The sequence below is a fragment of the Macaca mulatta genome, chromosome 15 (genome assembly GCF_049350105.2).
Source record: "Macaca mulatta isolate MMU2019108-1 chromosome 15, T2T-MMU8v2.0, whole genome shotgun sequence".
Lineage (NCBI taxonomy): Eukaryota > Metazoa > Chordata > Mammalia > Primates > Cercopithecidae > Macaca > Macaca mulatta.
In genome coordinates, this window is record NC_133420.1 from 53,484,285 (window position 1) to 53,512,082 (window position 27,798).

The 27,798-nt window shown below is 43.5% G+C and overlaps 1 protein-coding gene across 2 annotated transcripts in view; it reads left to right on the forward strand.

Moving 5' to 3' along the window:
• ABCA1 (ATP binding cassette subfamily A member 1) overlaps nt 1-27,798 on the forward strand; it is a 147,416-nt gene that overhangs the window by 19,014 nt on the left and 100,604 nt on the right. For both annotated transcript variants that reach the window (XM_015117158.3, XM_015117157.3), the window contains exons 2-5: nt 6,020-6,177; nt 21,012-21,105; nt 25,679-25,820; nt 27,080-27,198. In XM_015117158.3, the coding sequence (XP_014972644.2) occupies nt 6,112-6,177; nt 21,012-21,105; nt 25,679-25,820; nt 27,080-27,198 (421 nt within the window). In that variant the 5' untranslated portion in view covers nt 6,020-6,111. The remainder of the gene's footprint in view (nt 1-6,019; nt 6,178-21,011; nt 21,106-25,678; nt 25,821-27,079; nt 27,199-27,798) is intronic.

The following is a 27,798-nucleotide window of genomic DNA, read 5'->3' on the forward strand; positions in this document are numbered from 1 at the left end:
TCCCAAAGTGCTGGGATTACAGGTGTGAGCCACTGCGCCTGGCCCCTTTCTTCTTCTTTATAATTCTCATCTCTCATCTCTCCTGGAAACGTTCATGTCAAGTTCAAAAGGGCACAATGTTTTGGTGAGGAAGAAGTGGGAGAACAGGTGACGGATGGTAACTAGGGTCATCATTTTCCCTTCCCAGCCAGCTTCCTGTGAACGTGTGTGTGTGTGTGTGTGTTTCTTTTGCCAGCATCACTGAATCTGTCTGCTGTCTGGTATTCCAGGTTTTGGTTTAGGGAAAAGTAAAAATAATTTATAATCCCAGCTGTCATTTAAACCACCCCTTTGTGGGTAGCATATGGTCCACTGTCTCAGTTCATTGTCCTAAAGATGCTTCATCAGAAAGGAATGACTTCCGCCCCATTACTCTCTGTCCCCTTACTCTGCTTTATTTTTCTTCATCAATCCTACCACCACCACCCACTGCTTGAACAACCCACTATTATTTGTCTGTTTCCCCATCCCTGGTAGAATAGGAGCCCCATGAATGAAGGAACTTTGCTGCTGTTGTTCACCACTGAATCTCTGAGGTCTGGAACACACCTGGCATGTGATAGGCACTCGATAAATATTTGTTGTGGCTCATGGGAGCCCTGCAGAGTTAAGGCTGCAGTTGTTTGTGGAATTCATAAGTGGTAATGAATATTTATCTACTATTCCTCTTCCAAGGAGATCACACAATAATCAGGCTTTATACTATCCAGTTCTTAGGTCTTACAAGTTATGACTTGTGAGGTATGTTAATTATGATAATGGAAGGCAGTTTATTTAGTTCAGATTTATTGACATGTAATTTACACAAAGTAAGACTTCCCCTTTACAAAAGCATGATGAGTTTTGAAATATGGATACACATGTGTATCTGTCACTGCCATGCTCCTTTTCAGTCTGTTGTCCCCTCCACCCATGACCACTGGTCACCACTGCAGTGATTTCTGTCCCCTTCTTTTCACCTTTTGCAGAATGTCATATAAATGGAATCATGCAGTGTGTAGTTTTTTGTGTCTGGCTTATTTTTCTTAGCATTAGGCTTTTGGGATTCATCCAGGTTGTCACATGTATCAGTAGTTTGTTCCTTTTTCTTGCTGAGTAAGTGTCCCAGTTTTATTTATTTATTTATGAGAAGGAGTCTCACTCTGTCACCCAGGCTGGAGTGCAGTGGCGCGATCTTGGCTCACTGCAACCTCTGCCTCCCAGGTTCAAGCAATTCTTCTGCTTCCCCATAGCTGGGATTACAGGTGCCCACCACCATGCCCAGCTAATTTTTATATTTTTAGTAGAGACAGGGTTTCACCATGTTGGCCAGGCTGGTCTCAAACTCTTGACCTTAGGTGATCCGCCCGCTTCCAGCTCCCAAAGTGCTAGGTTTATAGGCATGAGCCACCGTGCCTGGCCCCAGTTTTATTTATTCACCAGTTGATGGTCTTTTAGACAACTAATTGTTTCCAGTTTTTGGCTATTCTGTATAAGGCTTCTATAAATATTAACAAATACCTAGGATGGGATGACAGGGTCATATCATAATACTATACATAACTTTAGCAGAAACTGTCAAACTATTTTCCAAAGTGGCTCTTCCATTTTACAATTCCACAGTGTCTTGAGTCCCAGTGTCTCCATACACACGCTAGCACTTTTAATTTTTAATTTAGTGGGCATGCAATGATACCTTATTGTGGCTTTAATTTGCATTTCTCTGCAACTAATGATGAGTGTTTTTGCTTATTTGGGAAGGTTTTAATTTAGCAGTCTGTTGTATTCTGTAGATATTAAGAACTTCAAAATATCAGTGGCATTTGCAGTTAAAATTTCTTTAAAAAATTGGCCAAAGGTTTCCAGCAGTCACTTCTGCCATGCCCAAACTGTATGAAACAAGGCTGAGGTGTGGAGATGGTCACATTTTGGCAAGGGGTGATCACTTGGGTGACTGATGAGACCTAGAGAGAGTGCGCCTTGGGCTTGAGGGTGAGGACGGGCGGAAAGTCGACTGCATAGCCCTGCTGGCCTTGGGGGCTGCCCAGTCCTTCGCTAAACCTGGCGGTTATGGGAAGCAGACGTAGATTCTATTACATTTTTCCGGATGCCCCAGGAGTCACCTGGGCAGCTCAGCAGTCCTTTGTGACTTTCAAGCATATGGTAGAAGCTGCTGAACACAGAGCTCCCTCTCTGGGGATAATTTGCCCAAATCATTTAATCAAGCTTGAGAAATGAGTTACCACAGGCCCAGGAGTGCCACCACCCTTGAATTCTGGTACCCTATTTCTCCTGTCCATCTCTTAATTAATTAAGCAGACATCCCCGAGCGTTTACGACAAACCAGGACCCTTTTGCATACTAAGGAAAACAGGGATGAAGGAAACAGGAATGGTCCCTGCTCTGACTCAAAAGGTAGAAATCCTCTTTCACAGCCAAGCCTTCCTAGGGAGCACGTAGGAAGGGCTCTGAACCCACATGTCAGTTGCGGGGGAGGAGATCAGGAAAGGATGCTGAAGAAGTGGAGACCTAAGTTTAAGACCTAGGAGTTAGCCAGGCCAGTAGTGCTTGAAAAGGTGTCTTAAGACAAGAGAAGCCACCAGTGAAGTCCCAGTGGTAGGAAAGCTTGCAGCATATTCTGAGCCTGGACACACACCCAGGGCATTGCTTAGCAGGTAGGGAGTGGTGAGAGAGTAGGCTGGAGTCCCAGAAGGGAGGCCAGGTAGACCTTGGTGAGCACTGGACTCTATGTTCAGGTGCTGAGGAGCTGGCAAAAGGTTTTAAGTGGGGGAGTGGCATATTCAGATATTTGGTCTAGCTGAGTAACTTTGGGTGCTCTGTGGCAAATGGATGGGAGACCAGTGAGGTGGCGGTTGTGGTCATCTAGGAGCAGGATCAGAGTGGCCTATTGACTGGGATGTCTGTGAAGTGGGATCCTTTCCAGCCAGTAACTGGAAATGTGTATAAAGGCAGAAGTGAGTGTGCTGCATTTGAAACATTGAGAAATCTAGTACATAGTACTGTTTCTTTTATAGCTTTCTTTTTTTTTTTTTTTTTGGTTTTGGTTTGTTTGTTCACTAACTTGGAAAACTGATGTGGAAATGTCCCTTTGGCTTCAGTTACCTGAGCAGAAGGGGCCGGGCCTTGCCAATCCCTCCTCTTAGGACAGAATTGCTCCCACTATTGATCATTGTGTTCTGAGATGAGGGAGCAAATTGTGCAGGAGGCCAGGTCAGTGCCAAGGTGGGCAGGAGGAATTGGAGCAGGAAGCGTGCCTGTTTGTGCCCAGCAAAGCCACAGTAGAACTTTCTACTGTGGCTCTATGCTACTTCTTACCAACCTTCTCCGTGTGCTTCCTGGAGAGTCCTTGGAGTCAGAACCTGTTTTTTTTTTTTTTTTTTGGAAACCCAGACACTTTACTTCCAAGAAAATGCCATCCAAGAAAACTCATCCTTCCCTCCTTCTCATGAACATTGTGTAGAGGTGTGTCTTCTCTTTCTTTGAGCTTCTCCACTCAGGGTTTAGGGGAGGTGATATTCTGTATTTGGGTTTGGCTCTGGGTACTGCAACATTAAGCTATTTAGATTTCATCCTTCCTGCCCCTCCTACCTTTCCAGAAACCCACAATGGATTTGCTAGAAATAATGGAAAGTCCTGTTTAGACAGGATATAACCATTTCTCAGCTATAGGATATTGTTGGAATGAAGAAAGATAAATGGGGAGAAGGGAACTCACATTGCTTTGGCACTTACATTAAGCCATGTACTGTGTTGGGAACTTATTTATATTATCACGTTGAATCCACAGAACACCATACAAGGTAAGTATTGTTATCATTTTACAATGAGGAAACTGATGCTTAGAGAGCATAAAGCCTTGGCCAGGGGCACATAGTTGGGAAGCCGGGGCTAATTCATGCCTGGCCTCTTTCTGGTAGTTTTCCTTTTTTAATTGTACCCTCCTCAATGTTACCTTGGGGATCTGAAAAGGTTCATGTAGCTTCTAAGTCAACGAAGTGATTCCTGGAGAGCAGCTTCCGTATGAGAAAAATCTAGCTAATTATTTCAGTGTTTCTGGAATGCAAGCTCCGTCCTGAGCCATTTAGAAAACAATTTGGGATGACAAGCATGTGTCTCACAATGCTGTTCTGGCTGCCAGTGCTGTGCTGCCAGTTGTCATCTTTGAACAAACTGATGCAGTGCTGCTTTAATTCGTCCTCTTTTTGGAGTAAGAAACTTTGGAGGTGTGTGTCCTTCTAGAATTTTGCTGAGCAAATGGTAAAGAAAAGAAATAGGTCCTAAGGCTTGACTATTTCAGAGAATTTCTTGATTTATTGGACTGTCAGTGAATGAATTAGAATACATAGTGGTAGGCTGTCTTTTCTTCTGAGACACTGCAATTTCCTCCAATCTCTTGACTTTTCTAGAAGTTTTAATTCAAGTCCTTGTTGGGTGGGAGATAAAAGGGTATTGTTCTACTAGAGACTGACCTTGGCATGGAGATCTCATTTGGACTCAACAGATTTCTAGTCTAGTGCTTGATTTTATATCCATACCTCGTTACTGCATTCTTAGTTCCTTCTGCTCTTTGTTCCTCATGCCCAGTGTCCCACCCTACCCTTGCCCCGACTCCTCTAGAGGCCACAGTGATTCACTGAGCCATTTTATAAGCAGAGCTAGGAGAGTTCATGGCTACCAAGTGCCAGCGGGGCCGAATTTTCACCTGTGTGTCCTCCCTTCCATTTTTCATCGTTTGCCCCCTCCCCAGCATTAAATAAGGGCAACTGCTGCATGGGTGGCTGGGACACACAGAAAGTAGTATCCCTTGTTCATGAGAAGACCTTCTTGCCCTAGCATGGCAAACAGTCTTCCAAGGAGTCACCTGTGACACCCAACGGAGTAGGGGGCGGTGTGTTCAGGTGCAGGTGGAACGAGGCCAGAAGTGTGCATATGTGCTGACTGTGGGAGCTTGTTTGTTGGTTTCACAGTTGATGCCCTGAGCCTGCCGTAGCAGACTTGTTTCTCCATGGGATACTGTTTTCTTTCCAGAGACACAGCTCTAGGGTTGTCCTTATTACCTGAGAGCCAGGTATTGGTGGCATTTTCTTGGTGTTTACTCACACTCATCTAAGGCATGTTGTGGCTTTCCAGATGACAAAACTGTGCTTTATTTATTTATTTATTTATTTATTTATTTATTTATTTTTTGGAGATGGAGTCTTGCTGTGTCGCCAGACTGGAGTGCAGTGGTACTATCCTGGCTTACTGCACCTCCACCTACCGGGTTCAAGCGATTCTCCTGCCTCAGCCTCCCGAGTAGCTAGGACTACAGGCGCCTGCCACCACACCCAGCTAATTTTTGTGTTTTTAGTAGAGATGGGATTTCATTGTGTTGGCTAGGATGGTCTTGATCTCTTGACTTCATGATCCTCCTGCCTCGGCCTCCCAAAGTGCTGGGATTACAGTCTTGAGCCACCACGCCTGGTCAATGGTGCTTTTTATCATTTGAAGGACTCAGTTGTGTAACCCACTGAAACTTTAGTCTGTAAGGAAGTTCAGGGAATAGTATAAGTCACTCCAGGCTTGAGGCAAAATTTACAAATGCTGCTGACTTTCTAAGTAAGGGGAGGCATTTTCTTAGAGAAGAGTTAGATCTCTGGGATTCCACTATGCCATTTCCATCCTCAGTGTTCTGGCCACCTGAGAGAGGTCTATTTTCAGAAATGCATTCTTCATTCCCAAATGATAACATCCATGGAACCAAAATGATTAGGACCCTAACAACTAGCTCCTAACCTGCTGTCGGAACACCTCCCGAATCCCTCTTTGTGGGTGAACCCAGAGGCTGGGAGCTGGGGACTCATGACCCATTGAGAAGCAGTCATGACGCAGAGCTGTGTGTTGGAGGTCTCAGCTGAGAGGGCTGGATTAGCAGTCCTCACTGGTGTATGGCTTTGCAGCAATAACTGACGGCTGTTTCCCCTCCTGCTTTATCTTTCAGTTAATGACCAGCCACGGCATCCCTGCTGTGAGCTCTGGCCGCTGCCTTCCAGGGCTCCTGAGCCACACGCTGTGGGTGCTGGCTGAGGGAACATGGCTTGTTGGCCTCAGCTGAGGTTGCTGCTGTGGAAGAACCTCACTTTCAGAAGAAGACAAACAGTAAGCTTGGGTTTTTCGGGGGGGTTCTGTCATTCTTCTTTGTGGTTTTGAGTTGCGAATTGGAGGAGGGAGGGAGGGAAGGAAGCTGTTTGGTTTTCACACAGGGATTGATGGAATCTGGCTCTTATGGACAGAGGACTGTGTGGTCCGGATATGGCGTGTGGCTTATCATAGAGGGCAGATTTACAGCCAGGTAGAAATAGTAGCTTTGGTTTGTGCTGGTGCCCAGGCATGAGTTCTGATCCCTAAGACCTGGCACCAAATTGCCTGACCACCCCACTTTTTCCTTTTGCCGCAGCCCTGGGAGCCACCTGGCTCTCCAAAAGCCCCTAATGTGCCCCTGTATTTCTGAAAGCTGTGAGTAAAGCGAGTTAATGGCCCCACTCTTAGAGATCAATACTGGGTATCTTGGTGTCAATCTGGATTCTTTCCTTACAGATTTGTGTCAGGCCTGGAGGAATATAATAACTGAGACTTGTTTTATTTCTGCGGAGGGTTCTAAGCCATTCACTTCCCAGATGAGCCAATAATGCTTTGAGTAATCTGGAGATCATGTTTAATGCGCAGGTGAATGGAACTGTTCCACAGACGGATGTGAGGGCTGTAGGGCAGAGTGAACTCCCTGAAGCTCAGACGTCAGCTCTTTGTCTCTCTATCTCTGAACACCCTTCCTTAGAGATCCCATCTCTAGGATGCATTTCTCTGTAGTTAGTTTCTACGTCTCTTGTTCCTGTTCTGCCTTTATTTATTTATTTTTATTGGATTCTAAGCCCGTATCCCCACTTGGCTATCTTAATGCAGCTTCACATGTCTGTAACAAAAATGATCATCTTTCTGAGATTCAAAGGGCTACACGGGACTTTGGAGAGAATTTCATTCAGTTTTCCTCAAACTAGAATAATGCTTGCACTGTCTGTAAAAGAACAAAAGTGCCAAAGCACCCTTTTGTTCACTAAATTTCTTTTTTATTATAGTGTTACTTAAATATGTACATATGTAAAAGTAGATATAAACTTATAGGCTATTATTATACAACTACGTGACCCACACATATTTACAAATTAAGTGCAAACAGAATTATCCAATCAATACCATTCAAATTAATACCTTAAATATGGTGAGGCAGGTGTTGTTCAGCCGAAACCAAATTATAAGTTGCATGGCAGTAAATGCTGTCGTGCTGAACGTTTGGAGTTTGGCTAGTCTATATTATCATGTACTAATGATTGAATTCTCCACCCATGTTTCTACTTGTACAACCTTAATTTGATGGTATTTGGCTTTCATTGGGTCCAGTCTCATCTTTTATAAGTTGAGTCCGCACGTGTTCCATTCTCATGAGTTTGCTACAATTATACTGGTGCCAACACAATCATAAACACAAATGTAGACTTGGGCTTTGAAATCTTGTGCCAAAACTTGGCTTTAAAGTAAGCATTTAAAAAATCCATATGTGTTTATTAGACTTGGTTTAGGTGACGATTGAAATGAAAATAAAGTGTTTAAAATCCTCCTAGAGAACTTAAATATAATCCCTCAGCAATGTGTGTACAGGTCTTCATTTGAGAAAAACTGATTGTGTTCCGCCTCTCCTGTTACAAATGGGGAACCTGAATTCGCAGGTCTCTAGTGAGAGAACACGGACTAGAATCTATGGATCCTATCTGTTTTCTGTAATTGTAAAGTATAATAAGATAATATTATATTAACATAATAAAAGCAAACACTTAGAATGAGCTTCCATGTGCGAGGCACTACCTGATTAGGCATTATTAACTAGATTTATTCCTTTTAAGGCCCTGTGATGTACTGTTATTTCCACGTGTTGTAGCTGGGAAACGTGCTACTCAGAGAGGTTAAGTAACTTGTCTGAGGTCCACACTACTAACAAGGAGCACAGCTAGGGTTCAAATCCAGATCATCTGACTCTGGAGCCAGCACTCTAACTCACTGTGCCAGATTGCTTTGCAGTGGTATCATTATTTTGCCTATCCCCCATCTGAGAATATTGAAGTTTCTGATTCCTTCCTTGCCTTTCTCCCTGCCTTCCATGGTTATTCCCAAGTCTTGGTGTTCTAGTCCTCTATGTCCGTCATTACTCTTATTCTTTCACTATGGTGTGGTCCAGGGCTCCTGCCCCTTCTTATCCTGGTGGAAGGGGCCCATTTGCTGGGAAATTGTCTCTGCCATGGTTTATCCACGTTATGTGTCTGTTAATGAGTAGTGGGAAGAATCATATCATCTTGGCAATGAAAGGAGGGCTATGGCTCTGGGGTAGTCTAGTCTGAACCTCTTATTTTACAGATGAGAAAGCTAAGGTACAAAGCAGGAAAGGGATTTCGCCAAGGTCACCCAGCCAGCCACTGAGCTGCAACCAGAAGCTGAGATCCCTAGGACTAGGGCCAAGCCTCAGTCTGTCCCATCACAGTGACTTTTCTTCCCTCCTCCAAACTATTTTTATTTTTTATTTTTTTGCAACTGCATAGCAACTTGAAGGTAGCAGAAAGGGCAGAGAAGAGGTTTTCCGTGCTTAGCCAGGGAAGGAATCCTGCAACAGGATGTGGGGTTGGGTCATTCAAATTGGGCCAGACTCCACTGGTCTTGTTGCTTCTTGCTGGGTATTGCAGATGGGTTTAGAAGTGTTAGGATTAGAGAGATAGGCAGGTTTAGCCAAAGGCAGTTTGTAGCCTTATGGCAGAGTTGTTGTTAAAGAAGGAAGTGGGATGCAACACCCTGACACAAAGGGGCTTAAGTTGTTACACCACTGCCTGCTAGCCTGTTTTCCTTACCTCCCTTTCTGATTTCTAAAGGAAGTGTATTTTGCTGAATCAGAAAGAAAAGTGATTTATTTCAGGTTGCTGATGCTTAGATTGTTAGAGTTGGAAAGATCTGGCTTGCACCTTGTACAATTGACAGAACTGGGGTTCAGGGGGGCACAGGTATCCAGCATTGGTCAGTCAAGAAAGTAGCACCAGAACCAGTCTCCTCGTGGCCCTCCAGTTGCAGATCCTTTTTTGCTTTGCTCTCTCTGTATGCTAAAGCTCCTGTGTCTCGGAATCTCAAGTTTTGACTGATGGCTGCTTCCCAATCCACCTGGTTTAGATTTCTAGATTATATTGTTTAGACATCAGAACCTCTTAAGGGTTGTGGGGCCACCTTGTTAGCTCACATAGTGAGAACCAGCCCTGCCCATTAGGTAGGGGAAGAAGTTAGCAGTCCATGATAGCTGTTGCCTGCAGTGTATGGAAGTTCATTGCACAGTTCCTGTCTCCTGAGATCCTGGAGTGTATACGCTTGGCCTCAGAGCCCAGCACAGAGCCTGGCCCTTGGGACATGCTTAGTAAGTATTTACTGAATGAGTGGGAAATGTCTTAAGGCCCATTAGTCTGTAGGCCTTGAGGAGGCTCCCTTGCACTAGGAAGAATAGTAAGAATACGTAAAGCCTGTCTGCTGCTGCCAGGAACATAGAAACACTATGTTTGGCCTGGAGCCGAACAGTATACCCCAGAGCAACCCTATTGAAAGGCAGTGCTTGCCTTTTCATTCTGTGTCCTGGTTTGCTGGTAACTCCTGGGTACCCCCCTCTCCTGTGCCCCCATTATGCAGACTCACGGGGGACCATCAGCCAGGGTTAGTTTTCCGCTGTTTCTGTTAGGCAAAGAATAAATTGAATTGAGTTGTGAAAGTTGGGTGCAAAGCTCAGTTTGGTTCCAAAGTAACAGTTAACTTGTGTGGGTGGTAGGTATTCAGTACAAACAGGGCTGGGGACAGGAAGGGGAAGAAAACGTCAGAGATTTCGGGATCCTCATCTGGTTTTAGGCTGATCCAGAGGCCAAGGTCCCCATGGAACAAACTGGACAAAGTGAGAGTGGCCATATCGCCTCTTTTCTTTTGCCTTCATTATTAATTTTCTTAAATAGATCTGACTAGTCATGTGGCTGGGAAAGTAGTTAATTGTGATTTTTTTTTTTTTTTTTTTTTTAAACTGAGTCTCACCCTATCACCTAGGCTGGAGTGCAGTGGCACGATCTCAGCTTGCTGCATCCTCTGCCTCCCGGGTTCACGCAATTCTCATGCTTCAGCCTGCCGGGATTACAGACGCACAGCACCACACCTGGCTAATTTTTGTGTTTTTAGTAGAGACGGGATTTTAGCATGTTGGCCAGACTGGTCTCGAACTCCTGACCTTGAGTGATCCACCCACCTCGGCCTCCCAATGTGCTGGGATTACAGGCATGAGGCACTACCCCCAGCCAGAGTACCACTATTTGGGCATTCTTTAATGAAAAAGAATGAACTATCCAAAAATTAAAACTCCTCACTTATGAGCTTTTAGAGAATTTTGCAGAGTAGATGGAAACGCTCTGCATCCTTTCCCCACTTCTGGTTTCACCTGACACATTTCTTCCCTGTCCTTACTCCTGGACCGGCAGCAGTGGTCATGATTCCAATCCCAGCTTGGCCACCATCTGTCTCAATGGCCTAGGAAAACTCCTTTCTCCAGAGCTTTAGTTTTCTACGGAATGAAGAAAGTTAAAACAAATAGAAATTTATTGTTTCATTTGGATAAATATCTATTAAGCACGTATTACTTGTGGGATGGTTAGCTGGATATCTAGTGGTGAAGCAGTCAGGCATGAGTACTGTTTTCATAGAGCTTACAGTTCAGTGAGGCCAGCAGATGTGAAACGTATCATCATGCAAGTAAAGATATAACTGTAAACTGTGATGAGGATTATGAAGGAAAAAAACCGACAAACTGTGGTACTGGTGTTAGATACTAGCAGATGTGGTTATGGATTTCATTTAGAATGACAGATCGTGACATTAAAGCTGAGAGCTCTGAAGTTCGAGCAATGGTGAGCCAGGCAAAGATCGGAGGCCTAGAGATAGGGAAATCCATTCCAGGCAGAGAGACTGGGGGTGCCTGTCCCCTAGGTCAGGGAACAGAAGAAAGCCAGTGGCACTGGTGGAGTGAATAAGACTGACTGGGGATGAGTTGGTAATAGACATGACCAGATCATTCAGGGCCTTGAAACTGGGGAAGGAGAATTTAATTTAGTATTTATTTATTTATGTATTTATATATGTATTTATTTATTTTCGAGACGGAGTCTAGCTCTGTCACCCAGGCTGGAGTGCAGTGGAGCAATCTCGGCTCACTGCAACCTTTGCCTTCCGGGTTCAAGCGATCCTCCTGCCTCAGCCTCCTAGTAGCTGTGATTACAGATGCCCACCACCATGCCCAGATAATTTTTGTATTTTTAGTAGAGATGGGGTTTCACCATATTGGCCAGGCTAGTCTGAAACTCCTGACCTCGTGATCCGCCCGCCTCGGCCTCCCAAAGTGCTAGGATTACAGGCGTGAGCCACTGTGCCCCGCGAGAATTTACTTTTATTTTATATGCAAGAGGATCCCCTGAGATAGGCCACATTGTCTTGTGACTCTTGGGATAGAGGGAACTTGAATGACAATGGCCCAAGAAAGCAATTGTAATCATTACATATACATGGACCATTTTATGCTCTGTTTTCTTCTTTCATTTAACATTATTTAGTGTGCATGTTCACATATTTCTAAATCATCTTCTTATTTAGAATAATGATTTCTGATGTGTAGGCTGTGTTTTATAGTTTTGAAAGTAATACTTTGATATCCATTATTTTCTTGATTCTCACAACAGTTCTGAGGTGTGTGCATTGCAATTTCTGTTTCACAGATAAAAAGAGTATTGTTAATAAGTTAATGGCCGGGCACGGTTGCTCACACGTATAATCCCAGCACTTTGGGAGACCGAGGTGGGCGGATCACTTGAGGCCAGGAATTTGAGACCAGCCTGGTCAACGTGGTGAAACCCCATCTCTACTAAAAATACAAAAATTAGCCAGGCGTGGTAGCACTTGCCTGTAATCCCAGCTATTCGGGAGGATGAGGCAGGAGAATTCGCTTGAACCCAGGAGGTGGAAGTTGCAGTGAGCTAAGATTGCGCCACTGCACTCCAGCTTGGGTGACAGAGTGAGACTCTGTCTCAAAAAAAAAAAAAAAAAAGAAAAAAAAAAAGGTTGCTAAGAGGAGGGCTGGGATCTTTTGGCTCCAAATCTGCTGTAGGATGATGCCTTTGACATTCCTGATAGCTTTGCAGTAATCCATCAACACAGTTTTTAGAAGTTCAAACCCTGTTGCCAACATTTAGATTGTTCTATGTGTGCTGCTACAAATAAATTACTGTAAAGATTCTATACATTTAATCTTTTATTATTTTTGTATCATTGGTGTAGGCCAAAATCTGAGGAACAGGATTACTAGGTTGAAGGGAAATGGCCCGTGAAGTATGTGATCAGATGTCATTCCAGAGGATCCAGCCAATTTAAGTAGCCACCGTCAATGTGTGAGACTTTGTGGTTCAGGGAAGGCAGGCCTGGTTTTAAAAATCGTTTCCCCTCTCTAGCATTTTTCTGATGTGATCCTTCAGATTTCACTTTAGTTTTCCCAGGTCTCATTGGCATGTATGCTATTAGGGATGGGTCTAAAATTAATTTGTCTTCATATTCATATCATGTCATCCCAGTGATTATTTAATAAATAATCACTATTGATTAAATAGTGATTCCTTTTCTAGTTATTTTTGGGACATTTATTAAAACCTGGATATGGTGGCTCATGCCTGTATTCCCAGCACTTTGAGAGGCTGAGGTGGGGGGATTGCTTGAGACTAGGAGTTCAAGACCAGCCTGGGCAGCATAGCAAGACTCCATCTCTATAAAAATCAGGAAATCAGTCAGGCATGGCCGTACTTGTCTGGAGTCCCAGCTACTTGGAAGGCTGAGGTGGGAGAATTGCTTGAGTCTGGGTGGTCAAGGCTGCAGTGAGCTATGATCATACCACTGTACTCCAGCCTGGGCAACAGAGTGAAAGCTTGTCTCAAAAAAAAAAAAAAAAAAAATGTAGGGAGCAATTTTGGGAGTTACTCATTTGGTCATTTGATATGTAGTTTTAGTTTTGGTGCTGATAGAGCCCAGAATGTGCCCTCAATTTGATGAACATTCTGATATATGGAGGAGCTCATTGTCCCCCACTTACCTTTTTGCCTTTCAGAATATCTTTTGGTATTTTCATCTATTTTTTCCCCATTGAGTGTTATGACCTTATCAAGCTCAAAAAAGTACCCTATCGCTATTTTAAGTGCAATTGTGCTAAATCTATAAATTAGCTTGGGAAATTTGGATATTAAATGATCTCATCAAGAAGCAGAGCTTAGCTCTCCTTAATTCTCGTCTTCCTTTATTTATCCTACTAAAGTTCTGTGGTTTTCTTTTATATAAGAAGCACATGTTTGCCTAAGTTAATACCTAGGTTTTTTTGTTTATGTTTCTGTTGTCACTGTGAATAGTATTCTCTTTTCCCCATGTTATATTAATTTAACTTGTTTTCACAGGCTTATAGCAATGCTATTATTTAGGAGAATTTACCTTGGTTCTGATTAATTTGCCCATACTTGCAAATCATTTGCAGCTTTTTAGTTAACTTTGTGAGTTCTCTTAGATTTATGACCGTGCTATAAACAGAAAGGATATTTTCATCTCTTCCTTTCTGATGTTTATTCTTCTTGTTTCCTTTTTCATGCCCCATTGTATTGTCAAGAATCTCTCAATACTAAGAAATGGCGACTTCATTTTTCAGCATGGAGTGCATTATTTTGGCTACCATGATTCAGAAGCCTCTTGCCCAAGGCCCAATTTTATTCTGCTAGTTTTCTCTGTTCTTTGTCCATGGTCCTTGCGCTGCCCTAACCTTGAATTAACGTGGATAAATCTCAAGAATTTAAGAGCACCGTGACTGTGTCCGCAGGCTAGGTAGTGAAATGGGTTCAGAGTGACTGGATTGTGGTCTGTGAACTTCTGCAGCCAGCAGCAAAAGTCAGGCATGAATAATCAAGTGGACAGTGAACATCTGTAGTGTGTGAGATGTTGGCATAACTATGAATGATGATTCAAGAGTGATTTGATGCATATTGAATAACATGATGATAAGTACTAGACTCTGTGGTAAGCCTTCTATGTGAAATACATTTAATTCTGATAATAACTCTAAAGCAGTGGTTCTCAAGTGGGGGCAGTTATCCCCCTACCCCACCCCACCCTCACCCTTCCAACCAGGGATGTAACATCTGGAGATATTTTTGGTTGTCACAATCCTGGGAATGTGTGTGCTGATATTTAGAGGTTGAGGTCAGGGATGCTGCTAAGCTTCCTAGGATTCATAGGAGAGTCTCTCACAACAACTATCTGGCCCCAAATGTCAATAGGGTCGCTGTCAAGAAAATCTGCTCCAGCGGTGCCTACTCATATTATCCCCATGTTGAAATAACAAGATGGGAAGTGCAAAGTGGTGCTTTAGTACTCTTAGAGCAGCTTTGATTTTGGTGAGAAACGCCTTTTGAAAACAATGTTTTTCCCCATCTTCCCACCCCATGGGGAGGTGTGGGGTTGGGTGGGTAGGTACCAAAGCAAGGTTTAGAAGAGTTTTCTATAGGAATTTATAATGGTAAAGGATCAACTTCATTTCCAAGCTATTTATGAGGGTTTATGTTTAGGAAAAGTGCTAAGCTTAGAGATGGAGGAGAAATCTGATTTTATTAATGAGTGTAGCCACAATGGCATATCCTGGCAGAAGTCAAGTTTGGTTTCTAGAGGGAGGCTATTATGAAAAGAAATACATGGAACATTCCCCTGAGTTTGGAAGGTGAATTCTAGGTTCAATGATGGGAAGAATTTTAGAGGTCCAAGGTAAAAGGGCAAAGATTGAATTTTGTCTCTCGTGAGTTCTTTGGCTGAGGTGGCGTGAACTTTGGAGACAGTCTCTTTAATTCAGTCATACATGCTAGTGTCTCAGCTCAGCAAGGGTTTTGAGAGAGCAGGCGTCTGTATGCCCTGGTAAGTGAAGGCAAAGTGCATAAGGAGGTTGGGGTCCATAATGGCGAAGAGAAAGGAGCCCTTCAGTCAGAGTGGCTTTGAATCTTGGTTCTGCCATTTGCCAATCTTGGACCATCGGGCAGTACTCTTTAAATCTCAGCTTCCTCTTCTGTAAAATGTGTACAAGAGTACTAATTGGATTGTTTGATGATTAAATGAGTTAATGTATATAAAGCACTCACAACCCTGGTGCATAGTAAGACCTTTTTAAGTGTTAGCCATTATTATTATCATCATCAGTTTTTTTTAACCCCTTTTCCTGATCTGCTTACACTCGCCATTCAGCTGCTACAAATGGCTTGTAAGATTCTTTGTTTGCCTTTTGCTGTCAGTTGCCATGGGGAAGATCCATTCATTTTTTTCAGTCAACCAACATATTTTGAGCATCTGCTGCCCTACAGGATCCTAGATATGGGGGCTGTAGAGATGTCCAGGAACATAAGCCTTGATTCATTGGGTCAGATCACTGCTCAGCAGGACTGGCAAATGCTAGGTTTCTTTTAAGTGGCATAGGTATATGTCCCAAACGTAGCTTTGTGATGGCAGCATGGTGGGTACAAAAGCACACACTAAAGGGTCAGTAGATCTGGGTTCAAACTTTGGTGCAGTTTCTTATGGCTCATATCTTGTTCAAACCTCAGTTTCTTCACTTCTAAAATGGTAATGATACAACCTACCCCACAGAGTTATTATGAATTAAATACTGGAGATGAGATACACAAAACGTCCTGAGTACACAGTAGGTGCCCAGTATTGGCTGTAAGTATTATAAATCTACAAGCTGTGAATTCATCTTACCTCTGTGGATCCTGTTGATATTTCTAGACCATGCCACCTACTGGGGCCATTTCCTACCTGAGTCTCCCATGGTGTCAAATAGAATGTCATGTGGCCTCCTGACTTGGGTAGAATTGGCCGCTTATCTCAACCCTGCTACTGACTATCTCTGTGATTTACCCTTCCTCCAGCTTTAGCCTTGCTACATATAAAATGAAGACAATAATGTCTCCTATCTCACACGGTTGTCCTGGGGATTAAATTAAGTAATTAATATAAAATGTGCCTTGTACATATTGGGTCCTAAATAAACGGTAGCTACTATTTATCCTAAAAGTACAAATCGTAGTTTCAGAGCTTCAAGGTTGATGACTATTTATTTTACTCATACTCTTTGTTTAGTTTCGTTTTTTTCCCCTAATTTCATTAGTTCCTTCCTTCCTTCCTTCCTTCTTATCTTCCTTCCTTCCTTCCTTCCTTCCTTCCTTCCTTCCTTCCTTCCCTCCTTCCCTCCCTCCCTCCCTCCCTCCCTCCCTCCCTCCCTCCTTCCTTTTTTTTTGAGACAAAGTCTTGCATTGTCTCCCAGGTTGGAGTGCAATGGAGCGATCTGGGCTCACTCCAACTTCTGCCTCCTGGATTCAAACAATTCTGCTGCCTCAGCCTCCTGAGTGGCTGGGATTACAGGCTCCCGCCATGAAGCTCAGCTATTTTTTGTATTTTTAGTAGAGATGGGGTTTCACCCTGTTGGCCAGGCTGGTCTTGAACTCCTGACCTCATAATCAACCCGCCTCGGCCTCCCAAAGTGCTGGGATTACAGGTGTGAGCCACCACACCCGGCCTCATTAGTATTTTCTAAATTTATTTACAGTCATACCATTTAAAAAAATAGTTGTATTCCTGTCTTTGTTAATATTTGTAAGTGATTTTATTTAGCTACAAGCTTGGAACGGCATATAATTTTATGTTCTGCTTTTTTCACTTAATATTATATGGCTAATGATTTCTGTGTTTCATAAACATTGTTGTGATGATGGCATGATATATTGTTGAGTAGATGTACCATACTTTAAACATTTCCCCATTGCTGTGCAATTGTTTCCAATATTTTGCAATTACAATGTTTCAATGAGTGAATAACTTTATGCATATAGTTTTTTGGTATCTTAAGTTCAGTTTCCTAGGATAAATTTCCAGGAATAGTAATTGGGCAAATGGGATAAACATGGCTCTTGAATCCATGTTGTTACATTGCTTTCCCAAAGGGTTCAACTGATTTATATTTCCATGTTCATTATTTTCTAAACTTCAGCTCATTTACTTACTCACCAAACATTTTCAAAGCCATTATCATGTGGTAGGCTTAGTAAGAAGAAAGTGACCCTAAGGGAGAAGCTCATATATAAATAAGGTCTCTGGTGTACCAAGAGCTGATACAGACACAAAGTACCTGGGGAAATTGAGATGAGGGAGTCCTGTCTCAGCTGGGAGAAAAGTTTCTTTCCTTTTTTTATTTTTATTTTTTGAAACAGAGTTTCACTCTTGTTGCCCAGGCTGGAGTGCAATGGTGTGATCTCGGCTCACCGCAACCTTTGCCTCCCGGGTCCTGGTTCAAGCAGTTCTCCTGCCTCAGCCTCCTGAGTAGCTGGGATTACAGGCACACGCCACCATGCCCAGCTAATTTTTATATTTTTAATAGAGCCGGGGTTTCACGATGTTGGCCAGTCTGGTCTCGAACTCCTGACCTCGTGATCCACCCGCCTCTGCCTCCCAAAGTGCTGGGATTACAGGCGTGAGCCACCGCGCCCGGCCTGAGAAAAGTTTATTTTCATAGAGTCGTGGTTTTGTTCTTTGGCAGAAAGAAAATTGCTTTCTTCCCCACCCCCACCCCCACCCCCAGCTTTATTGAGGTATAATTGACAAATAAAAATTGTATATCTTTAAGATATGGAATGTGATGTGTATCTGAACTTAAAGAATAAGCTATAGAATAAAAAGGTGTTTGCTATTAAAAAAGAAAAGAAAGAAAAGGTTGAATGTCATTCCCAAGCTTTGGAGTACGTTGTCTCTTTGGGATTATTTACAGAAATCTTAGCAAGACCAGCCCCATCTTTGGTCTTGAGTACTCCACTGTCAGCATGCTTTCTTCCAGACAGGGATCCATTTGCCTTTATTTTTCGTTCTGTTGTGCTGTCTGTGCCAACTATTCTTGATAGTTTTATGGTAACAGTGTTTTTTTGTACCACGAGATAATTTATACATGCTCATTGTGGAAAATTTAGAAAAGACAGGAAAGTATTAAAAACATTACCCATTTTTTTTTTTTTTAATTTAGAGACAGAGTCTTGCTGTGTCGCCCAGGCTGGAGTGTAGTGGCACGATCTTGGCTCACAGCAACCTCCGCTTCCCAGGTTTAAGCAATTTTCCTACCTCGGCCTCCCAAGTAGCTGGAAGTACAAACATGCACCACCATGCCCAGCTAATTTTGTATTTTTAGTAGAGATGGGGTTTCATCATGTTGGCCAGGTTGGTCTCAAACTCCTGACCTCAGGTGATCCGCCTGCCTTGGCCTCCCAAAGTTCTGGGATTGTAGGCACGAGCCACTGTGCCAGCCACACCCATATTCTTATCATCCTAGTACATCCACTGTTTATCTTGCTATATTTCCTTCTGCCCAGTCTCACTCTGATCACTCAGTGGCGTGATCTCGGCTCACTGCAACCTAGGCCTTCTGGTTCGAGTGATTCTCCTACCTTGGCCTCCTGGGTTTGAGCGATTCTTCTGCCTTGGCCTCCTGGGTTCAAGAGATTCTCCTGCCTTGGCCTCCCAAGTAGCTGGGATTACAGGCGTATACCCCCATGCCCATCTAAGTTTTGTATTTTTAGTAGACACAGGGTTTCACCATGATGGCCAGGCTGGTCTCCAACTCCTGACCTCAGGTGATCCACCTGCTTTGGCCTCACAAAGTGATTACCGGCATGAGCCACTGCGTCCATCCCCGAAAAGATTTTTTAAAAGAGTTTAATGTAGAACCGTATCAGAGGTCTTTGGAAATAAAAAACTGTTTTGTTTTTTTTTTTAATCAGAAATAAAACAACAAATAAATAAATAATAAAAAAAAACACCCAAAACAATCTCAAGCACCAGCAATTGAGCAGAAAAGTTAAATTATGATCTATTCACAGAGTGGAATATCAAGTAGACATTACAAGACATGTTTTAAGAGCATATTTTATGTCATAGGAAATGCTCTCCCAGTATGATGTTAAATGAAAAAGCAGAATACAAAAGTATATATGCTGCATAGTCTCAATATTGTAGAGAAAAAATATTATTTATGTAAGCGTGAAAAAAGACAAACGATATTAACAGAGAACCATTTTTAGTTCAGTTTACTAGGGATTATCTCTTAGAGGTAGGATTAAGGTGATTTATATTTACCTTTTTAAACTTTTCTGTATTTTTTATTTTCAAATTTTCCGTAAAAATATAAGGACTCGAAGATCAAGAAAAATTTCTGCATCGGCTGAGTGCAGTGGCTTATGCCTGTAATCCCAGCAGTTTGGGAGCCCTGGGGGAGAGGATCACTTGAGCCCAAGAGTTTGACGTTACAGTGAGCTGTGATCTCTAGATCATAGCCTAGCCTGGACGGTGGAGCAAGACCCTGTCTCAAAAAAAAAATCTTTGCTTTTTTTTTTTGAGACGCAGTTTTGCTCTGTCGCCCCGGCTGGAGTGCAGTGGCACAATCTCAGCTCACTGCAACCTCCGCCTCCTGGGTTCAAGCACTTCTGCCTCAACCTCCCAAGTAGCTGGGATTACATGCACCCAACACTATGCCCAGCTACTTTTTTTGTATTTTTAGTAGAGACAGGGTTTCACCATGTTCACCAGTCTGGTCTCGAATTCCTGACCTTAGGTGATCCATCCACCTCAGCCTCCCAAAGTGCTGGGATTACAGGCATGAACCAGTGCACCCGGCCCAATCTTTTGCTTTTTTTTAAAAAAATAAGACAAAAAGGGATTTCATACCAGTGTTCTTTTGGCTCTGTGACTCTGAAGCCACAGTTATAAGGTATAATTACTCTTAAACACAAGACCCCGTGACTCTTTTGGGCTCTTTGGTATTTATGTTGATTACAATGTTGAAATACGGAAATGAAAGGAATGGGAGAGGTGATGACTTCAGGCAATGTAACTAGTTGTCTGAACACTACTGGCTCAGTTACATTACGTCTAGTGATTTCCATCTTGTCTTTCTGCTGATTTATCCCCTAGTAACTCACTGAGGTAGGGTTTTCCTTTGGAGAAACCTCATTGCTTTAACCAGTGTATCATGCTTGCTTATAAGTTCAATGATCTTTTAACTCATTGGAGAAGATGGTGACCAGACCTGGACAGATGGGGAAGGACTTCGCCCTCTCTCTTTACAGTCCTGCGTGCACACAGGTCAATATGGAACTATGTGTGAATTTTCATTGTCGTTGAGAGCCCTCTTCTCTGCCCCATAGGGAGCAGCTTTCTGTGCAATTAGAGGAGCAAGGGTTGTGTGTATTTAGCACAGCAGGTTGCCTTGGTCCTGTCCTTTCAACATAGTCACCACGTACCTGACACTGTGCTAAGGCTGGGGATGCAGAGAGACTCGGATGGGTGCCTGCTTTCAGAGTGCTCAGTGTGCTGAGGAAGCCAGCAATAGAAACAGATGATTTCAAGAGCTCCAGGAAAATGCTACAGGAGGAGTGTGCCTGGGTTACTGGAGTAGCACGGGAGAAGGGCTTCTAGCTCAGGCTGAGAGTTTAGTAAAGGAAATTGTGCCAGGATGCATCCTGAAGAATGAGTAGAAGTGAACCAGATAAAGCAGGATAGGAAGCATCTTCCCTTACCTAAGGGAAGACACAGAGGTATATGGAATGGTATATTAAAAGGTTGGAACTCCAAACAGTTCTGTTAAAGTTTAGAGAGTGGTGGGAGAGACTGGAGAAATTGATTAATTAGTAGATGAAGTTTTCTGTGGATTTCCTAAATCCCAGTAGCATTGGACATCCATGTTATTTTGAAATTTACAGTGTTCTGTCTTATTTTCCATTCAGTGTCAGCTGCTGCTGGAAGTGGCCTGGCCTCTATTTATCTTCCTGATCCTGATCTCTGTTCGGCTGAGCTACCCACCCTATGAACAACATGAATGTAAGTAACTGTGGATGTTACCTGAGACTCACCAATGGCAGGGAAAATCCAGGCAATGAACGTGGGCTAAATTGGACTTTTCCAAAGATGCCGTCTTTGAGAAACATCACGCATGGTTTGAATCAGAAAAACCTAGGCTTCTCATTTTTTGATAAGGCATGAACTCAGGAGACTATTTTCAGTCCTAGTGAATAGTGATAATTGTAATTATAACAATAGCCAACATCTCTTTTACACATTTTTAAACCATGAAAATAAAATAACCTTACTGATAATTTTAGAAAGTGGTGATTCAAAAGCACATTTAAGATAATGCCTTAACACCTAGTCTTTTCCATATGCATGATGTCTTAATCACACGTTGCAAATCATGGAACACATCATTTTAAGCAACATTTGTGTAGAACTTCTCAGTTTTACTAATATTATTTTATTCGCATAACAACCTTGAATAGAACTGAGATCATCTGACCGTCGATCATGTATTTTGATAACAGCCTTTACAGTGAGCATAGAAAATACAGTACTGGCTAAGAACGCAAGCTCCAGATGTCAGCTTACCTGGGTATGAATTCTGGTGTCAGCATTCACTAAGCATATGACCTTGGACAAGTGATTTCAGCTTCTTTTAAAAAGGGAATAGTAATACCTACCTCATATTATTATTGTCAGTGTATCATCTTACAATCACAGTCTTTCTCTTAGGTCTGGGCTCAGTGGGTGGATTGACACTGCAGAAATGGCTAAATCTAAAGGATCAATATTTATGTGAGAAATGTAGCTGGGACTTCAGTTTCACTGCCCCAGTGATTTTTCCTACTGCTAAGCAGCTCAGTCCATACCCCTACGAGACCCACAAGCTTACGAGATACTCTTCTTCCAGGAAAGCAATGGGGCCAGGGCCACCTTTTAATTGTGTTTCTTGGCCTGGTCCCATCTTTCTCACAATACACAGCAACAGTATTTACTTGCTAATTATCTAGTGCACATCACACATAGTCATATGAAATACACACACACACACACACACACACACACACACACCCCGCTCAAAAAACATTTTCTCAGACATGATTTCCTGATTTCACCAAAAAAGAAAAGAGTGGGCCAGGCACAGTGGTTCAGGCCTGTAATCCCAGCACTTTGGGAGGTCAAGGTGGGTGGATCACTTGAGGTCAGGAGTTTGAAACCAGCCTGGCCAACATGGTGAAACCTCATCTCTACTAAAAATACAAAAATTAGCCAGGCGTGGTGGCGCACACCTGTAATGCCAGCTACTCGGGGGGGGCGGCTGAGGCAGGAGAATTGTTTGAACCCGCGAGGCTGAGGTTGCAGTAAGCTGAGATCATGCCATTGTACTCCAGCCTGGGCAACAGAGCGCGACTGTGTCGCAAAAAAAAAAAAAAAAAAAAAAAAAAGCATAAACTGAAATTTATACACAATTTATATGCCTGTGAGATAATTGTTTTCTCTTTTGGAATCCCAAAGAGATTTTTTTGATTGATGAGCAAATACATATTAGATTTTATTTAAGCATTATGCCAAGCGCCACTGAAGTATAAGTTTCAAGGGCAAACTCAGTTTTTTCATCTACTGGACTATTCTTTCTGGAATGATTACAAGCAGACAGGATGGTGTAGTGGAAATAGCAAATGTCTTTGGCATCAGACAAGTTGGAGTTTGTTTGTGTCCTGCCTCTGCCATTCACCGAGGTTGTGAGCTTGGGCAAGTTGTTGAGTTTTAACCTAGATTCCTCTGACTCCAGATCATAAATTTTCAGAAAAGTTCTGAAATTCTTGTATATATAGATGGTAAATGAGACTTTTCCTTACATCTATGCACTTCGTTTGTTTGTTTTGAGACGGAGTCTCGCTCTGTCGCTTAGACTGGAGTGCAGTGGTACGATCTCCGCTCACTACAACCTCTGCCTCACAGGTTCAAGCGAGCCTCCTGCCTCAGCCTCCCAAATAGCTGAGACTACAGACATGGGCCACCACGTCCGGCTAATTTTTGTATTTTTACTAGAGACAGGGTTTCACCACATTGACCACGCTGGTCTTGAACTCCTGGCCTCAGGTGATTTGCCCGCTTCGGCCTCCCAAAGTGCTGGGATTACAGGCATGAGCCACCATGCCCAGCCACATCCATGTACTTCTTGCAACCTTACCTTCTGTTCTCATCACCCTCCAGGGACCTAGTTGGAAGAGAAGTGTTAAAAGTTAAGGCGAAACTTGAAGAGGTGTCTTGTCCCTAGGAACAAAGGACTGGTGTGAAGTTCTCTGTAAATCTTCCCCAGTTCAAACCAGAGTTATCAAGGTCTTAAAACCTTCCCTGGGTCCTGAGAGTCCATTATATTATTTGTCTTCCTGTGTACTCACTGCTTAGTCCTGATCCTACTTTTGTTTGCAAATAGGATGGGGTACAACGTACGAGGAAGGGCCTTTGCCGCCCCTGCTAAGGGATAACCTGAAATACCTTCACCATCACTGCCCTGTGCTGCTTTTCACCTATGCCACTCTGTGTACAGTGCCAGTATCTCCTGGCGTTGAAAGGGGAGAATCTTTTGGTCCTTTGAGTATTTGGTTGGGTTACATAAATCTCCCTGAATGAAGAGCAGCTGACTTAGGCAAAGGGGCCTTGTTTGGTTTTCCTTGAACTATTAACAGGAAGATAGGGAGATTAACTGTGTAAATGTTCCATAGGCCAGAGTCCCTGCAGAGGGTGGCCACAGTGATCAGATCTTGTCACATCCTTGCTTTGGATGTTGCTTCTCTGGTTGGAGTATGGATAGAAGAGAAAGACCCTATACTGAAATGCAAAGTGCGGCAAGTGCTGACTTTGGGTTAACTTCTGGGGAGACTCAGCGCATTTGTATGAAAATAAAAAGATGAATAAAACAAGGTTCCCACTTTGGAGGGAGGTGGTAGCTGTGAGATGGAAGGAGTGTTCTGTTGGGCAATAGCAGACTAAGTGCTGTTAGGTAGATTCACTCCCACAGTGCCTGAAAAATCCTCATAGGCCCATTTGTTGAGCCTTTGTCCTGCACCAGGCACTCTGCAAAAATGCTTTGCCTGCAAAATCTCATGTGATGCTCACCACAGCTCTGTGAAGTTAATTGTACTTTTATCACCACTTTACAGATGAGAAAACTGAGGGTATGGGGCCAGTGACTTGGCCAAAGTCGCTGCTTAGCAAGCTGCAGGGACTGGATGTGAATTCCAATTGGTTTGTGAAGCTACTTGTTCTTCACCACCTAGAGCTGTGGTTCTTGATAACTGTGAACTTTTTTGGGGTTGCAGATAACCCTGAGAATATGATAGAAGCTGGAGCTCTGGCCTTTCTGTCCACACCTGAACAGGTCCTTGGGTTAAGAACACCTGGTCCAGGGCCTATTAATCTTGATCCTTATAAGCAGCATCCATGTATTACGGCCACAAACCCAACTGTGCCAAATTGAATCCTAGGACTGAGCCCAAATATGTCCCATCATCCTTTTGGTAAGAAGCTCATTGTAAGAAAGACAGAAAGAGCAAGAGGATGGCCTAGTGCATGGGGCCTCGTTGTTTTAATATAGGGACAAAACAACAATAGTAACAATGAAACACCGAAGCTTCACAGATGACGTCAGACCCCAAGCCCGTCTGTTTTTCTGGTGCCCTTGAGGAGCTTTAGAGCTGGCAGAGGAGGTGAAACTGACAAATCTTTGGCAAACTGAGGAGAGTACCAGAGGGGTGTGATATGAGCTAAATTCCAGTCTAACTGCAGGTGTGAGGAAGAGGCTTGGATTGGGACCATGGAGATGGGGGTTCTACTCCCAGTTGTGCCAGCTGACTCCGCGAGTGTTCTTTGTCAGTCACTTTATCTTATTTATTTATTTATGTTTTGAGATGGAGTTTTGTTCTTGTCGCCCAGGCCGGAGTGAAGTGGCGCTATCTTGGCTCACTGCAACCTCCGCCTCCTGAGTTCTAGTGATCCTCCTACCTCAGCCTCCCAAGTAGCTGGGATTACAGGTGCCTGCCACCAAGCCCATCTAATTTTTGTACCAAGCCTATCTAATTTTTGTATGCTTAGTAGAGATAGGGTTTCACCATGTTGGCCAGGGTGGTCTTGAACTCCTGACCTCAGGTGATCTGCCCATGTTGGCCTCCCAAAGTGCTGGGATTACAGGCGTGAGCCACTGTTCCCGGCCCACTTTATCTTACCATAGTTACCTCCTTAGAGTATGAAAAAATAGGCTTAGGGCATCCCCAAGTCCCCTCCATGTCTGAACGCTGAGGCTGGCCATCAAGAGGAACTAAGGCTGCCAGGGACTTTCTGCTTAGGACCTCTGTCATCAATTCTCCAACGCTGGTGTCATGAACTCCATTCTACAGATGATGTCCACTAGATTAAGAATGACATCTAAGGCCAAGTTTCCACCTGAGAGTCAGATTTATTCAGAAGAGACAGGTCTCTGGGATGTGGGGAATGGGACCGACAGACTTGGCATGAAGCATTGTATAAATGGAGCCTCAGAATCGCTTCAGAGAATTAATGTTTCTCCCTGTGTTTTTCTACTCCTCGATTTCAACAGGCCATTTTCCAAATAAAGCCATGCCCTCTGCAGGAACACTTCCTTGGGTTCAGGGGATTATCTGTAATGCCAACAACCCCTGTTTCCGTTACCCGACTCCTGGGGAGGCTCCCGGAGTTGTTGGAAACTTTAACAAATCCATGTAAGTATCAGATCAGGTTTTCTTTCCAAACTTGTCGGTTAATCCTTTTCCTTCCCTTCTTGTCCTCTGGAGAATTTTGAATGGCTGGATTTAAGTGAAGTTGCTTTTGTAAATGCTTGTGTGATAGAGTCTGCAGAATGAGGGAAGGGAGAATTTGGGGTATTTGGGGTATCCATCACCTCGAGTATTTATCATTTCTGTATGTTGTGAACATTTCAAGTCCTGTCTGCTAGCTATTTTGGAATATACTATATGTTGTTAATGATATCATTCAGCAGACGTGCATCTGAATGGGCTGGCTCTAGGAGCTAGGGGGTAGGGGCTGGCACAGAGACGCACGCTGGAAGGGTCCTTGCCCATGAGGAGCTGACAGCCAAGGCTAGGGGAGTTCTGTCTTCTCTGCATCAGATCACCTCTCTCACCTCTGTCACTGCCCCATCAGACTACAATGTCTGCAGGTCTTTCTCCCCTGAGTGTGAGCTCCCTGAGCAAAGCAGGATGCTGCCCCTTCCCTTTGTGTTCCTGGCTCCTGGCTTCAGTGCCTGGACATAAGTATGGGCATAATAAATGTCTCCCAAATGAGACATTGAGGTTTCTTCAAATGCACAGGACCGTGATGTGACTTAGGATGGACTAAGGACTATGGGATGTGGCTCAGGACAATCCTGAGAAAGCTGCAGCTGTGGCACGCAGGGCCACACTGTCATGTTCATGGACCCTAGACTGGCTTTGTAGCCTCCACGGGCCCCTTCCATACAACAGTATTAAAAATTATATTTCATGCCTGCATTGGTATAAAGATGAATACAGTCCAGACCAGATTCATGATTATTTATACATTTTTAGTGTATTAACTTTTAATTCTGCTTTTAAAATAAATTAAAACATTTTAATATGCCCTTAAGAGTATTCCAGGCCCAGGCCACTGAGCCTACTGTGCCTCATGGATAAGTCAGCCCTGGGGGCATGTGTGTACATGCATGTGTGTGCACACACATGGTGAGCCAGGCCTTGAAGGGTGGTAAGATTTGGGTGTGTTGACCAATGGAGAAGGGCATTTGGGGCCCTGATGATGGGTGAGGGAGGGAACATGGTGATGAATGGAGCTGGGTGTGGGGAGCCATGGGAGTGGGCCACGGCCAGACTGTGGAGGACCTGGGAGCCAGGCTGAGTCGTGTGCACTTGGCAGTCACTTTTGTAAAGCAGCAGAGGCAATTGGCCTAACAAGAGCCTTTCTCCTTTTCTTGCACCCTTTACAGTGTGTCTCGCCTGTTCTCAGATGCTCGCAAGCTTCTTTTATACAGCCGGAAAGACACCAGCATGAAGGACATGCGCAAAGTTCTGAGAACATTACAGCAGATCAAGAAATCCAGCTCAAGTAAGCGAAAACCTTCTCTGCATCAGTTTATAATTGGAAATTGACCTGCACCGGGGAAAGAGAGTAGCCCAGGTGTCTGGGGCTTGTTCCCATTAGATCTTCCCCAAGGGGTTTTTCTCCTTGGTGGCTGGCCTGTAGGGCCCCTCTGCAGGAGGCATTGGTGAAGAAACTAGGGGAGCTGGTTGCCACAGACCTCTGGGAAGACGGAAGAAAAGTCCCCAGAGAAGAATATTACAGTCTTGGCCTTAGGGACAGCTAGGGGTACAGATTGCTGCCTGCTGCATTTTTTTGGAGTTGGGCGTATGGTTGCAATGAATGGATAGATTTATAGACAGGGTGTTTCTGTGCATATAAGAGCAATTAAAGTTGCAACTTGATATGGATAAGTGAAAGTTAAGCACTTATGTCTAAAAAGAACATGCAATTCATTTTCCCCTAGTCATTTAAATTAGTCTGATGCGCATTTGAACTTGTTATCTTTAAAAAGTGAAATCTGTACCTCTGATCTGGTAAGTATCCAGGCAATTTATTGCGTGCCATCCAGGAAGTATCTGAGGAGTGGGCATTTGCTGACTGAGGCATTGGCTGCCATAGCATCAG